At 40.4% G+C, this 13,176-nt stretch overlaps 1 protein-coding gene across 8 annotated transcripts in view; it reads right to left on the bottom strand.

Annotated features, from left to right (window-relative positions):
• Window positions 1-13,176, bottom strand: part of LOC126482314 (cation-independent mannose-6-phosphate receptor) — a 768,212-nt gene that overhangs the window by 639,529 nt on the left and 115,507 nt on the right. For all 8 annotated transcript variants that reach the window (XM_050106419.1, XM_050106409.1, XM_050106382.1 and 5 more), the window contains exon 10: window positions 5,402-5,559. In XM_050106419.1, coding sequence (XP_049962376.1) covers window positions 5,402-5,559 — 158 coding nt within the window. The remainder of the gene's footprint in view (window positions 1-5,401; window positions 5,560-13,176) is intronic.

Here is a 13,176-nt window from a genome sequence, read left to right as displayed (position 1 = left end):
ATGCTTTACTTATCAGCATGCCCTCGTAGTTTCAGAACGGCCAGATAACGTGTGGTAGCTAATGGGCTAAATGAGATAGTTCAACTCCAATGTTTCACTGCTAGACCAGTTTCAATTTTAAAGGAGCAAAGATTTATTACACCAAGCTGCCTTGAAAGGAAAACACCAGCAGCATAATGAGTACACTGTTCTACAGAAGTGACTAGCTCGACCGCCTTGAAACCAATTTATTTGTCCTGGCTTTGGGATTACGTGATTTTTGCCACTATGGTTGGCTCAAAATCAGAGCATTCATACAGTAAAACCTCACTAATCTGTCCCCTGCATGACTACGATCATGGTTGGAATGCAAAAAAGCTCATATTATCACAGGAACACTTTCATTAACATCACAATACAGTACAGTACAACTTTAATTTTAATATGGAAATATTGTCTGATATATTGTTCTGTGTTAAAACAGAAACACAACGAAAAGAAAACATCGACACAGCGGAAAATCTTACACAATAGTGTAATGTATAGTACTGCCTGCACTGTACAATACATCTGTATTGAGCAGTAAGATATTGTTAATGTGAGTGAAAGTTTAACAGATGTACATATCTTATTACAGTACTGGAATGACACACAAACGACTCATTTCGTGCAACAAGATTTCTTGTAGGGAACATTTTGTAGTTTAAGCCGGACTCATGAATGTTGTACACTTTAGCAGGGATCTGATTAAGCTCTTTAGGTGAGTTTTCAAATTTCGGAAGAATTCATCACTGGCAGCTGTTTCATCAGCAGAGAGAATCCCATCGGAAATAATTACATTTTGGATCCAATGCCATTTTTTTCACTACTGCAGCCAGCATTCATTTGCAGTAAGCCTTTCATTTTCATTGTGCCTTCCCTTTTATGATTGGTCCACACAACAGAGTTCCTTTTCTTCTCTCCTGCTCAAACCACATCCACAAAGCATTGTCTATATTTCATTTTTAGGCCCCTTCAAAGTCTTGCATATTTTCAGTCCTTTCTCAACATCAGTCATCACTGAATGACTTTCAGAATTTTCCTAAATTTTTTTCTCCAGTCTTTAACAGTTGGTATGACAACCCCTATGTCTCTTGCAATGTTTCAAAGAGACTCATACTGTGTCTGTCCCTAAACATACTTTCAGTTTTTCTGCTAAAGACAGTGTCATGTGTTTACATTTAGTTAATGCCATGATTAAGCTTTACACACTTTAATATGTAATAAGAACACTGTCACTAGTTTACATCTGAATTGTGTGCACAACATTTACTGATTGAATTAGAAACCAATTATTTCATACTAAAACTCATTGAACTACTCTGTGTACCAACAGCAAACTAGTCTACTTATACAAAATGCAGACAATGAGTCATCAACAAGTGCAGACAAACGTCACAAATGGGATGGTTGAACTAACGGGGAGCTGGATCATCCGAGATCAAATTAGCAAGATTCTACTGTATTAACATCCACATTTCTTTAGAGCCCAATTATTGTAAGTAAAAATTCACAGAAAACTAAGCTCATACAGAGGCAAACTAACAGCTGTTCTTAACATGCACCACCCACAAAGTGAAGAGAAATTGGGAATGGGGTAACAAGAGAAAGATAACATTGGTACACTGTGTACCCTGCATCTCACTGCATGGTAACTTGTAGTGAAGACATGTACGGTTATTTGTAGATAACAATGCAGGAGGACTAAAAGAATCAAATCTAAAAGCATAATAAAATAGCCCACCAAAGCATTTTCAAAGGATATGTTGACAGAAAAAAAAAAAGTTCAGCAATGTAAAGGAGTATAAGACATTTGAAATCCTTGCATTTTATTATGTCCAAGAAAGGGAGACTTGGCTGAATTAAAATGGATGAAATGCAAAAAAGGAATTTTTCTCCTATACTGTGTAGTCTTGACACAACTTGACTAGAAGAAGGGATCGGTTGGTAGGACATGTTTTGAGGCATCAAGGGATCACAAATTTAGCATTGGAGGGCACCGTGGAGGGTAAAAATCGTAGAGGGAGACCAAGAGATGAATACACTACGCAGATTCAGAAGGATGTAGGTTGCAGTAGGTACTGGGAGATGAAGAATCTTGCACAGGATAGAGTAGCATGGAGAGCTGCATCAAACCAGTCTCAGGACTGAAGACCACAACAACAACAACTGTGTAGTCTGGCTGGTTTCAGGCTAAAGGACTTAACAGCAAGGTCACCAGAATCTTGCTCAACAGATAGTTGATCTGGAGTTAATGAAGTCAACCAGAAATTTGATCAAATTATTAAAATATGTAAGAGTAGCAAATTAAGGTCTTGCAATCAAAGCTGATGCCAGAGCTGAGAAATAATTTAAAAAGAAAGAAACTTCATGCTTAAAAACTTCATGGATGCCAGACAGATAGACAACACCAAAATTAGGTGAGAGAAATAATCAGGGTGGGGCCAGGTGAGTGTCCCCCAGAGATCTGTATATGATGGAAGCCACCTCTCCCACAGCTGTCCCACGCTCAAACCGTTCAACATCCCACCGACATTACCATTCCTGTGTTAATTTTTCTGTCTCCAAAATATCTGCAATGATTTGGGTTAACACTGTGAGAGAATTTGGTCCTAGAATTTTCAGTAACTCAGCAATAATTCCATCTTCACCAGATGTTCTATTGTTTTTTTTCAATTTAATGTGTTTGTGAATGTCTTCTTGTGAAGGTGGAGATGATTAAGCGTGTGTATAAGTAGGTCTTTCTTTAGGGAACCTAAAAGGTGGTTCCGGACAATTAGGGTGTGTTGAGAAATAATGTGCCAGTTCCTTACAGTTTTCCTGGTTAGTGAGTGCAAGTTTTCCATCAGATTTCTCTAAACATAAATTCTGTGTGCTGTACCCGCAAATTTTTTCTGAAGAAGTTCTGTAAAAATCTTATGTATTGTAGTTGCGGAAGTTTTCTTCGATTAACTTCAGTTGGGTTTTCAGGTATTTTCTTTTGACCTGCCTAATGATTTTTCCACTTGTTTGCTAGTTTCATAAAAGTAGTGAAGATTTTCCAATGTTTTCTTTCTGTTGTTGTTAAGTTTTCCCAAAGCTTTATCACACTCTGTATCCCATCATCATGGATGTTTTGTAATTTTTTCTTCAAGGGGATTAAATCTTTAGCCTTCTGTATTATTTTACTGTGAAATTTTTTCCAATTATCTGCCTGGACTTTTTCCAGTTCTTCTCCAAGCTTAGTTTCTTTGATTCTTCTAGTGCCAAATTTCTGCTGGTGCACTTTCTTGCAGTGGACTCTCTTTGGGGTAAATTTCATTTTAATCCGTGTTAGGTAGTGGTCTGAATCTATGTTTGCATCTCTGCGGACTTGTATGTCACGAACTTCCTTCTGTAGATGATACAAGATGGCAACAAGATCAATCTGATATTCACTGAGCTCTTTTATTGGGGATTTCAGGTCTTTTGTTTTCGGGAATTCTTCCTCAAGAATGTTGACATGATTTTAAGGTTGTTTAGTTGGCATAGTTCGATAAGCCTTTTTCCGTTTTTATTGGTAAATTTATGGGTGGGATATATTCCTACAGTTTTCCAGTATTGTTTTTCTTTGCCTATCTAAGCACTGAAATTACTTAATAAGATTTTGGTGCCCTGCTTTGGAATTTTAGCAATTATTTTCTCAAGCTTGGTCCAGAATTTCTCCACAGTATGTGGATCCTTTCTGTTAGCAATGTTAGTGTGGGCATGAACATTAATGAAGGCATATTTATTGATAGTGCACTGCGTGCGTATTGTCGTAAGGTGGTTGCTTATGGCGCACACATATCTTATGGAGTTTTATATTGTTATGTATGACAAAAGCCATTATCAGAAGTGGAGCACCTTTAGCGATGCTTTTTTCTGTTTTACATTTAAAGATGTGGTAATTTCCATAATCTACTGTGGCTTCATCTGTGGCTTGTGTATCTTGAAGGTCTAAAATCTGAATTTTTTGTCACTCTAACTCCTGTACTTGGTTGTGTAATTTTCCCAGTTGAATTGGAGCGTTGATATTAAATTTGCCTATGTAAGTGATAGTTTTGGATGCACGTTTGCTGGAGAACTCAGATTTTCTCTGTGTTCATGATTGCCCAGGTCTCCCAGACGCTGAAGACCCAGTTGCCGCCTGTTGGTGGATGGATTGTGTACCACCTGGTATAAAATTGTTATAAAGTACTGCATACTCTCTACACATTTTGTTGTTGGCAGATGTGTGAGTGTGCAGAGTGTTTTATTGTTGTGTAGGGCGCATTTTCTTTGAAGCTGAAGTTTTATTTTGGTGTTATTCTATTCTTTATTTCTTCACGTTTTACTGCTGCAGTATTATTCTGCAGTAGTGGGCTAAAGTAAAACTTATTGTTGGAGTATCAGTTCTTACCAGTCAAAGTTAAAAGAATTTAACTGAAAAGTAAAACAATGAAAATTTACTGGAATCCTAAAAAAATGGCATGAAAAGATTCAGAATCAGATTTCTTTTGTTACATAGGTTTTAATATATGAGCAGATTCTAAGTAAACATTATCCTAGAAAGATAGTGAGGAATAGATAAACAAACTGTGCCAGACTTTACCATGACCAGTACAACTTCCATGTAAAATGAACACAACACAATAAAAGTACCTAAGATTAAAAACAGCCGTCAGATATGAGGCAATAACTTTGTACTAATTGTTAAGAAAGGTCTGTTCCAGGCTCACACATTAATTTTAAACAAAATGGGATTCTTCAAGAACAACAGTTAATGAACATTCATATTCTATGACATATATTTCCAAATCTCTTGATACTTCATTATGAGAAGGAAAGATGCTACTCACCATATAGCGGAGATGCTGAGTCACAGATAGGCACAACAAAAAGATTTTCACACTTACAGTTTTCGGCAATGGCCTTTGTCAACAGCAGACACACATACGCACACACAAACTCATGCAAATGCAACTCACACACATGACTGCAGTCTCAGGCAACTGAAACCACAATTCAGTTCAGTTCCAGTTGCCTGAGACTGCAGTCATGTGTGTGAGTTGCATTTGCGTGAGTGTTTGTGTGTGTATGTGTGTGTATTGTTGACAAAGGCCATTGGCCGAAAGCTTCAAGTGAGGAAATCTTTTTGTTGTGCCTATCTGCGATTCAGCATCTCTGCTATATGGTGAGCAGAACTCTCCTTCTCATAAATTGTTACATTCCACCCTAGATTCTCCATTGTATCTCTTAATACTTTGATTTCCACTGAAATTTTCTGCAGTTTTATTACACTTGTGTATGTTGCAACCACACAAATTAATTCACAACTACAGTCAAATATCAGTGCTCATGCATTACTGAGAAGATTTTAGAAATTAAAAACTAAATGACTTACTGTAGACACAAATTTTGGTTTGGTGCTACTCAAGTAGCCATGATGGTTGCACATTAGAAGCACAAGTACTGTACTGCTCTCTCCTGGAATACAATCATCTCCATGAAGTTCTATGCGGATTCCTCCATTGACGTAGCTTATTTCCTTTGTCGTGTAACCTGCACAAGCGAGCAAAATAAGTACCACTTTTCTACATTTCCATGCATAAAACCGGCTGTAAATGTATATTCTGCATGCAACACCTAAAAATTCTTATTAATAACACAATTAAATAACGTATGTCGACAAATCAAACACAATTGTTTTCTAAATAAATACAACAAAGTTTAGTAATATCCAAAATGAATAGTTTTAACTTTAAAATCCATTCAACTCTACTAGAAGGTATCTGAAGAACTTCTGCCTTCCAGAGTAGTGTGTGTTAGACTAAATAACGCTCTCGTCTATAGTTACAAAGTACTTTAAATAGAAAATCACAGTGCAGACTCATTCAGATAAAATATAAACTTAGCCTGTTGCCAAAATTACATTTAACCACAATTGCTGTGCAAATTTAATCCCCATTATTTCTGATCAAGTTGGGAAGAATTTATCAGGTTTTGGGCCCTTGTAATTCATAGCACAGCATTCTGGGATTTAAGAAGAACAATAAACTCCACAAATACAATTCTAGGAGACTGTAATGGCTAACTGGAACACCTTGTCACACATTGTGCACTGGATAGTAATAATTTTCGGTTTTAGCTAATAATTTTGTGAAGTTTTGTTGGTATTGGTATTAGTTGTGGTTTAGTAGTATTTATGCAAATAGTTGCTTTCTTAGTAGAGATTGAATTTCGAGACCACTATTGTTAGTTCTATAAATAGTTATACTGGTGTAACTGAACTTAGGTAATGTAGTTGTATAGTTTTTTACAGTAACTGTAAAATTTCACCATGAGTGAGAAGTGTGGGCTCTGTGGTAGGTTTGTGAGTAGTGGGTTACGGCGTGGGATTTTTTTCAAAGTATTGTCACTGAGGCGAATGAAATGGGGAAGCCAGTGGGCATTCTAGTGAGATCCTCTGCTGGGAATGCAGAATCCGTAATAGAAATAAGTTGATAAAGGAGCAGGAGCATAAAATTTGTGCCCTTCAGGTGCAGTTACAACACGCTAACGAAGAACTAGATAAGTGAGGAGGGTGAAGCATGCTAGGGAATGGGAACTGGCAGTTGGCAAGACGGCAGCTAGGAGGAGGAGGTATTCAGATAGTTATACTTTGTATGTATGCAATAGATTTGACCAACTGTCAAGAGTTGAGTGGAGAGGAGCCTCTAGTAGCTGTAGGTGTATGTAACATGCAGCAGTCCTCAGCAGTTAGGAGGCCTAGGTCAGTTGCAAAGACTAACAGAATAACAGAAAGAAGAAGGTTCAGCTGCTAGGTAGTTCGCACAGTAGAGGTGTGGGCCAGCAGCTGCAGAAAGTGTTGGGGGGGTGGGGGGGGGGGGTGAGTACCAGGTCACCAGCATTCATTATGAACCCTACTGCACAGTTGGCTCAGGTGACTGACAGCATACGGGAGTTATGTAGAAATTTTATGGAGGAGGACCAGGTAGTGATAGTAGGTGGAGCAGAGAACAGTCTTGATTGGGACGGGGAATATGATGTAGGTGGTGACCTGGTAAAGATAGCTACTCAAACTGGTGGCATTGATGTGCATTTCATGCAACTGTTTCCGCGTCATGATCAGCCTCATCTTAATGCAGCTGTTAGGCGCGTTAACATGGGGCTGGAGAAGGAGCTGATGGCAGAAGGCATAAGGGTCACATTTCAGTGGTACCAGTTGGGCCTATCAGTAGGTCGGGTTTCACTAGGCATGGCCTGCACCTCAATATGGTATGGGAAGGGGAGGGTGGCGAAGTCTATAGGTGACAGTGTAGTGGGTGGTGATGGAATCACCCATGGAAAAATTCCTGTAGTAGTTGGTGTAAGAGCTGCAACTTTTTTAGATTGAAGTCAGCTGATATGTATGCCTGCTTAAAGGAAGTCCCTCTAACTAAGGGCTCACCTTCAGAGGACGTCATGTTTCCAAGTAGAGAAGGAATTACCATATTTCATCAAAATATAAAAGGCATTGAAGATAAAGTTAGTGAACCGCTTATCGACACTGACTCTGAAATTTATTGCTATATCGGAGGACCACTTAAATAATTTGACAATTCAGAGGCTTCCTTTAGCAGGATACAGATTAACTGGCTGTTTTTCAAGAACTTCCTCACAGGATGAGGGAGTGGCCATGTTCGTAGAAAACAGTATTCCATTTGAGTCCATAGATGTTTCATGGCACTGCACTGAACAGATATTTGAATGTTGTGCAGGAGCAGATGAATTTAGTGAAAGTAAACTTCTAATTGTTGTTGTTTACAGGTCCCCTAACTCCAACTTCAGAGCATTTCTGCTCAAGCTAGAGAGAGTTCTTGATTCACTTTATACGAAGTACCAGGAATTAGTTATATGTGATGACTTCAGCATTAATTTTGTATATGATGGTGCCAGAAAAAGAATGTTGGTACAGCTCCTAAATTCATCTCATGCAGACTGTGTTTTTTCCAACCAGGGTGCAGGGGAACAGTAGCACAGCCATAGACAATATCTTTATTCATTCTTCATTACTAAATGAGCATTCCTCGACCATGACCATGATGCACAAATTTTAACACTAAAAGGCTTTTGTACTCAAACAAATGTCATATATAATTACAAACTATGTAGGAAAGTTAATCCAATAGCAATAGAGAGTTTTTTAAACTTTGTCAAGGAACAAGAGTTGCAGCATTTTTATAGAGCCGATAACATAGATGATAAATATAATGCTTTCCTTAACACATTTCTCATGCTCTTTGGGAACTGCTTTACATTAGAACCTTCTAAACGGGGTACCAGCAGTAATAGGCAGCCTGGATGGCTGACTAGTGGGATAAGGATATCATGTAGAACGAAGCACGAATTATATCAAAATGTTAGAAGTAGTCACAACCAAGCTGCAGTAGCCCATAACAAATAATACTATAAGGTGCTTAAAAATATTATTAGGAAGACAAAGAGTATGTGGTATACAGAGAGAATAGCTAATTCACACAATAAAATTAAATCCATATGGTCAGTTGTGAAGGAAGTGTCTGGTCAGCAGCACAAGGTCGACGATATAAAGTCAGTTTTTAGTAAAAATATTTCTGTTACTGATAAATCAGATATATGTACAGCGAAAAGTAGTGTCAGTGTCATCGTAACTGCCATCTGTGTCACGTCTGCTGTGCAGGGAGCTACGTTAATTTAAGTATTAACTGTATTTTTCTTACTTGCCACTTCTTCTTCCATGTGTTTTTGCTTTTAGGAAGCTTTAATTGTCGAGTGCTACTAATTGTGTTCCATAGATTTCGGGTTTGTTTTGCATACAGTCAGAGAGAGTCCCTTCAGTCAGCCATAGTGCCAGTAGAGCTAGTGTTTGTTTTGAATATGGTCCAGAGACAGGTAGTGCTATTTTCATTGTTTCCCACAAGAAGTGTCCAGTAACCACAGTTTAGCCAACTATCAGCCGCCTTTAGTGAATTAGCAGTCTACTTAAAAGTTGATTAACTCTCTACAGTAAATTGATTTCTTAGAATGGATACAATGTGCGACTGCTGTGTACGGACGCAGGAGGAGCTGGCCACTTTTCGTGAACAGCTGAACGTGTTGACGGCCGCGATCAGCCGTCTTCAGGCTGCTGCCTCGGAGTGTAGCGGCAGTGGGGAGTCTGGTGCGGCGCATGGTACACCCCAGGTGTTACATGCTTCACCCACTGTCCCTGCTGTCGAGACATCTTCGCGTGTACTGGGCGCGGTTGGGCCACCCTCTCCCCAAGGGGAGTGGTGGGTTCAGCGGCGTTCGCGGCGCACAGAGTTTGGCCGTGTAGCATCGTCCGCTCTGCCTGTGAGTGGACATGTGGCCGCTCCTTCAGCAAGGTCCGAGCAGACACACGGGGGGAGGGTTTTATTAGTGATTGGGAGCTCCAACAGTAGGCGGGTGATGGAGCCCCTTAGGGAAATAGCGGAAAGGTCGGGGAAGAAGGCCAGTGTTCACTCTGTCTGCTTGCCAGGGGGTCTCATCCGAGATGTGGAGGAGGCCCTGCCGGTGGCGATAGAGAGAGCTGGGTGCCGCCCGACTGCAAATTGTTGCTCATGTCGGCACCAATGACTCCTTCCGTCTGGGTTCAGAGGTCATCCTCAGTTCATACAGGCGGTTGGCGGACTTGGTGAAGGCGGAAAGCCTCGCTCCCGGGGTGGAATCTGAGCTAACTATTTGTAGTATCGTTCCCAGAACCAATCGCGGTCCTCTGGTTTGGAGCTGAGTGGAAGGCCTAAACCAGAGGCTCAGACGATTCTGCGGAGATCTGGGGTGCAAATTTCTCAACCTCCGCTATCGGGTGGAGAAATGTAGGGTCCCCCTGAATAGGTCAGGCGGGCACTACACGCAGGAAGCGGCTACAAGGGTAGCAGAGTACGTGTGAGGAGTGCACATGTGGGTTTTTTAGGTTAGAGAATTCCCTCCCTAGGCCCGACAAGACGCTGGTAAAATTCAACGGGGAATAACAATATTAATCTGCTAATAGTAAACTGCAGGAGCGTCTATAGAAAGGTCCCAGAACTGCTCTCATTAATAAACGGTCACAATACCCACACAGTACTAGGGAGAGAAAGTTGGCTGAAACCAGAAGTGAACAGTAACGAAATTCTAAACTCAGATTGGAATGTATACTGCAGAGACAGGCTGGACAGTGAAGGGGGAGGCATGTTTATTGCGATATGAAGTGCAATAGTATCGAAGGAAATTGACAGAGATCCTAAATGTGAAATAATTTGGGTGAAGGTCACAGTTAAAGCGGGCTCAGACATGGTAATTGGATGTCTTTATAGGCCCCCTGGCTCAGCTGCTGTTGTGGCTGAGCACCTGAAGGATAATTTGGAAAATATTTCGAGTAGATTTCTCCACCATGTTATAGTTCTGGGTGGAGATTTTAATTTGCCGGACATAGACTGGGAGACTCAAACGTTCATAATTGGTGGCAGGGACAAAGAATCCACTGAAATTTTTTTAAGTGCTTTATCTGAAAACTACCTTGAGCAGTTAAACAGAGAACCAACTCGTGGCGATAACATATTAGACTTTCTGGTGACAAACTGACCCGAACTATTTGAAACATTTAACGCAGAACAGGGAATCAGCGATCATAAAGCGGTTACTGCATCGATGATTTCAGCCGTAAATAGAAATATTAAAAAAGGTAGGAAGATTTTTGTTTAGACAAAGTGACAAAAAGCAGATTTCAGAGTACCTGATGGCTCAACACAAAAGTTTTGTCTCAAGTACAGATAGTGTTGAGGATCAGCGGACAAAGTTCAAAACCATCGTACAATATGTGTTAGATGAGTATGTGCCAAGCTAGATCGTAAGAGATGGAAAAGAGCCACCGTGGTACAACAACCGAGTTAGAAAACTGCTGCGGAAGCAAAGGGAACTTCACAGCAAGCATAAACATAGCCAAAGCCTTGCAGACAAACAAAAATTACGCGAAGCGAAATGTAGTGTGAGGAGGGCTATGCGAGAGGCGTTCAATGAATTCGAAAGTAAAGTTCTATGTACTGACTTGGCAGAAAATCCTAAGAAATTTTGGGCTTATGTCAAAGCGGTAGGTGGATCAAAACAAAATGTCCGGACACTCTGTGACCAAAATGGTACTGAAACAGTGGATGACAGACTAAAGGCCGAAATAATAAATGTCTTTTTCCAAAGCTGTTTCACAGAGGAAGACTGCACTGTAGTTCCTTCTATAGATTGTCGCACCGATGACAAAATGGTAGATATCGAAATAGACGACGGAGGGATAGAGAAACAATTAAAATCGCTCAAAAGAGGAAAGGCCGCTGGACCTGATGGGATACCACTTCGATTTTACACAGTGTACGCGAAGGAACTTGCCCCCCTTCTTGCAGTGGTGTACCGTAGGTCTCTTAGAAGAGCGTAGCATTCCAAAGGATTGGAAAAGGGCACAGGTCATCCCCGTTTTCAAGAAGGGATGTCAAGCAGATGTGCAGAACTATAGACCTGTATCTCTAACGTTTATCAGTTGTAGAATTTTGGAACACGTATTATGTTTGAGTATAATGACTTTTCTGGAGACTAGAAATCTACTCTGTAGGAATCAGCATGGGTTTCGAAAAAGAGGATCGTGTGAAACCCAGCTCGCGCTATTCGTCCACAAGACTCAGGGGGCCATAGACACGGGTTCCCAGGTAGATGCCGTGTTCCTTGACTTCTGCAGGGCGTTCGATACAGTTCCCCACAGCCGTTTAATGAACAAAGTAAGAGCATATGGACTATCAGACCAATTGTGTGATTGGATTGAAGAGTTCCTAGATAACAGAACGCAGCAAGTCATTCTCAATGGGGCGAGGTCTTCCGAAGTAAGAGTGATTTCAGGTGTGCCGCAGGGGAGTGTCGTAGGACTGTTGCTATTCACAATATACATAAATGACCTTGTGGATGACATCAGAAGTTCACTGAGGCTTTTTGCGGATGATGCTGTGGTATATCGAGAGGTTGTAACAATGGAAAATTGTACTGAAATGCAGGAGGATCTGCAGCGAATTGACGCATTGTGCAGGGAATGGCAACTGAATCTCAATGTAGACAAGTGTAATGTGCTGTGAATACATAGAAAGAAAGATCCCTTATCATTTAGCTACAATATAGCAGGTCAGCAACTGGAAGCAGTTAATTCCATAAATTATCTGGGAGTACGCATTAGGAGTGATTTAAAATGGAATGATCATATAAAGTTGATTGTCGCTAAAGCAGATGCCAGACTGAGATTCATTGGAAGAATCCTAAGGAAATGCAATCCGAAAACGCTTGTTCGCCCACTGCTTGAATACTGCTCAGCAGTGTGGGATCCGTACCAGATAAGGTTGATAGAAGAGATAGAGAAGATCCAAAGGAGAGCAGTGCGCTTCGTTACAGGATCATTTAGTAATCGCGAAAGCGTTACGGAGATGATAGATGAACTCCAGTGGAAGACTCTTCAGGAGAGACGCTCAGTAGCTCATTACGGGCTTTTGTTGAAGTTTCGAGAACATACCTTCACTGAGGAGTCAAGCAGTATATTGCTGCCTCCTACGTATATCTCGCGGAGAGACCATGAGGATAAAATCAGAGAGATTAGAGCCCACACAGAGGCATACTGACAATCCTCCTTTCCACGAAAAATACGAGACTGGAACAGAAGGGAGAACCGATAGAGGTACTCAAGGTACCCTCCGCCACACACCGTCAAGTGGCTTGCAGAGTATGGATGTAGATGTAGATGTAGATATTTAAAAATCTTTTTCTGAGCATTGCTGGTGAATTAAGTAAAAATTTAGTTTCTACAGGGAATCATATTACTCTCTTGGCAAATGTCTTTCCGAGACTGATGTCTGTAATACTTCTCTGTGATACAGACAAGGGGGAGATTGAGTCAATACTTAAATCACTCTAAACCAAGGACTCTCATGTATATGATTGAGTGCCTAGCAGAATAATAAAGTACTGTGCTGCACATGTTAGTCCTGTATTTAGCCACATTTGTAATTTTTCCTTTAGGAATGGTCAGTTTCCTGTACTCAGTAGTAAAGCCACTTTATAAAAGGGAAGAAAGAGATAATGCTGACAATTTTAGACCTATTTCTATGCCATCAGTTATTGGTAAAGTTATTGAAA

Source organism: Schistocerca serialis, chromosome 1 (genome assembly GCF_023864345.2).
Source record: "Schistocerca serialis cubense isolate TAMUIC-IGC-003099 chromosome 1, iqSchSeri2.2, whole genome shotgun sequence".
Taxonomy (NCBI): domain Eukaryota; kingdom Metazoa; phylum Arthropoda; class Insecta; order Orthoptera; family Acrididae; genus Schistocerca; species Schistocerca serialis.
Note: the sequence above shows the minus strand (reverse complement) of the source record. Positions and strands in the feature narration are given on the sequence as shown.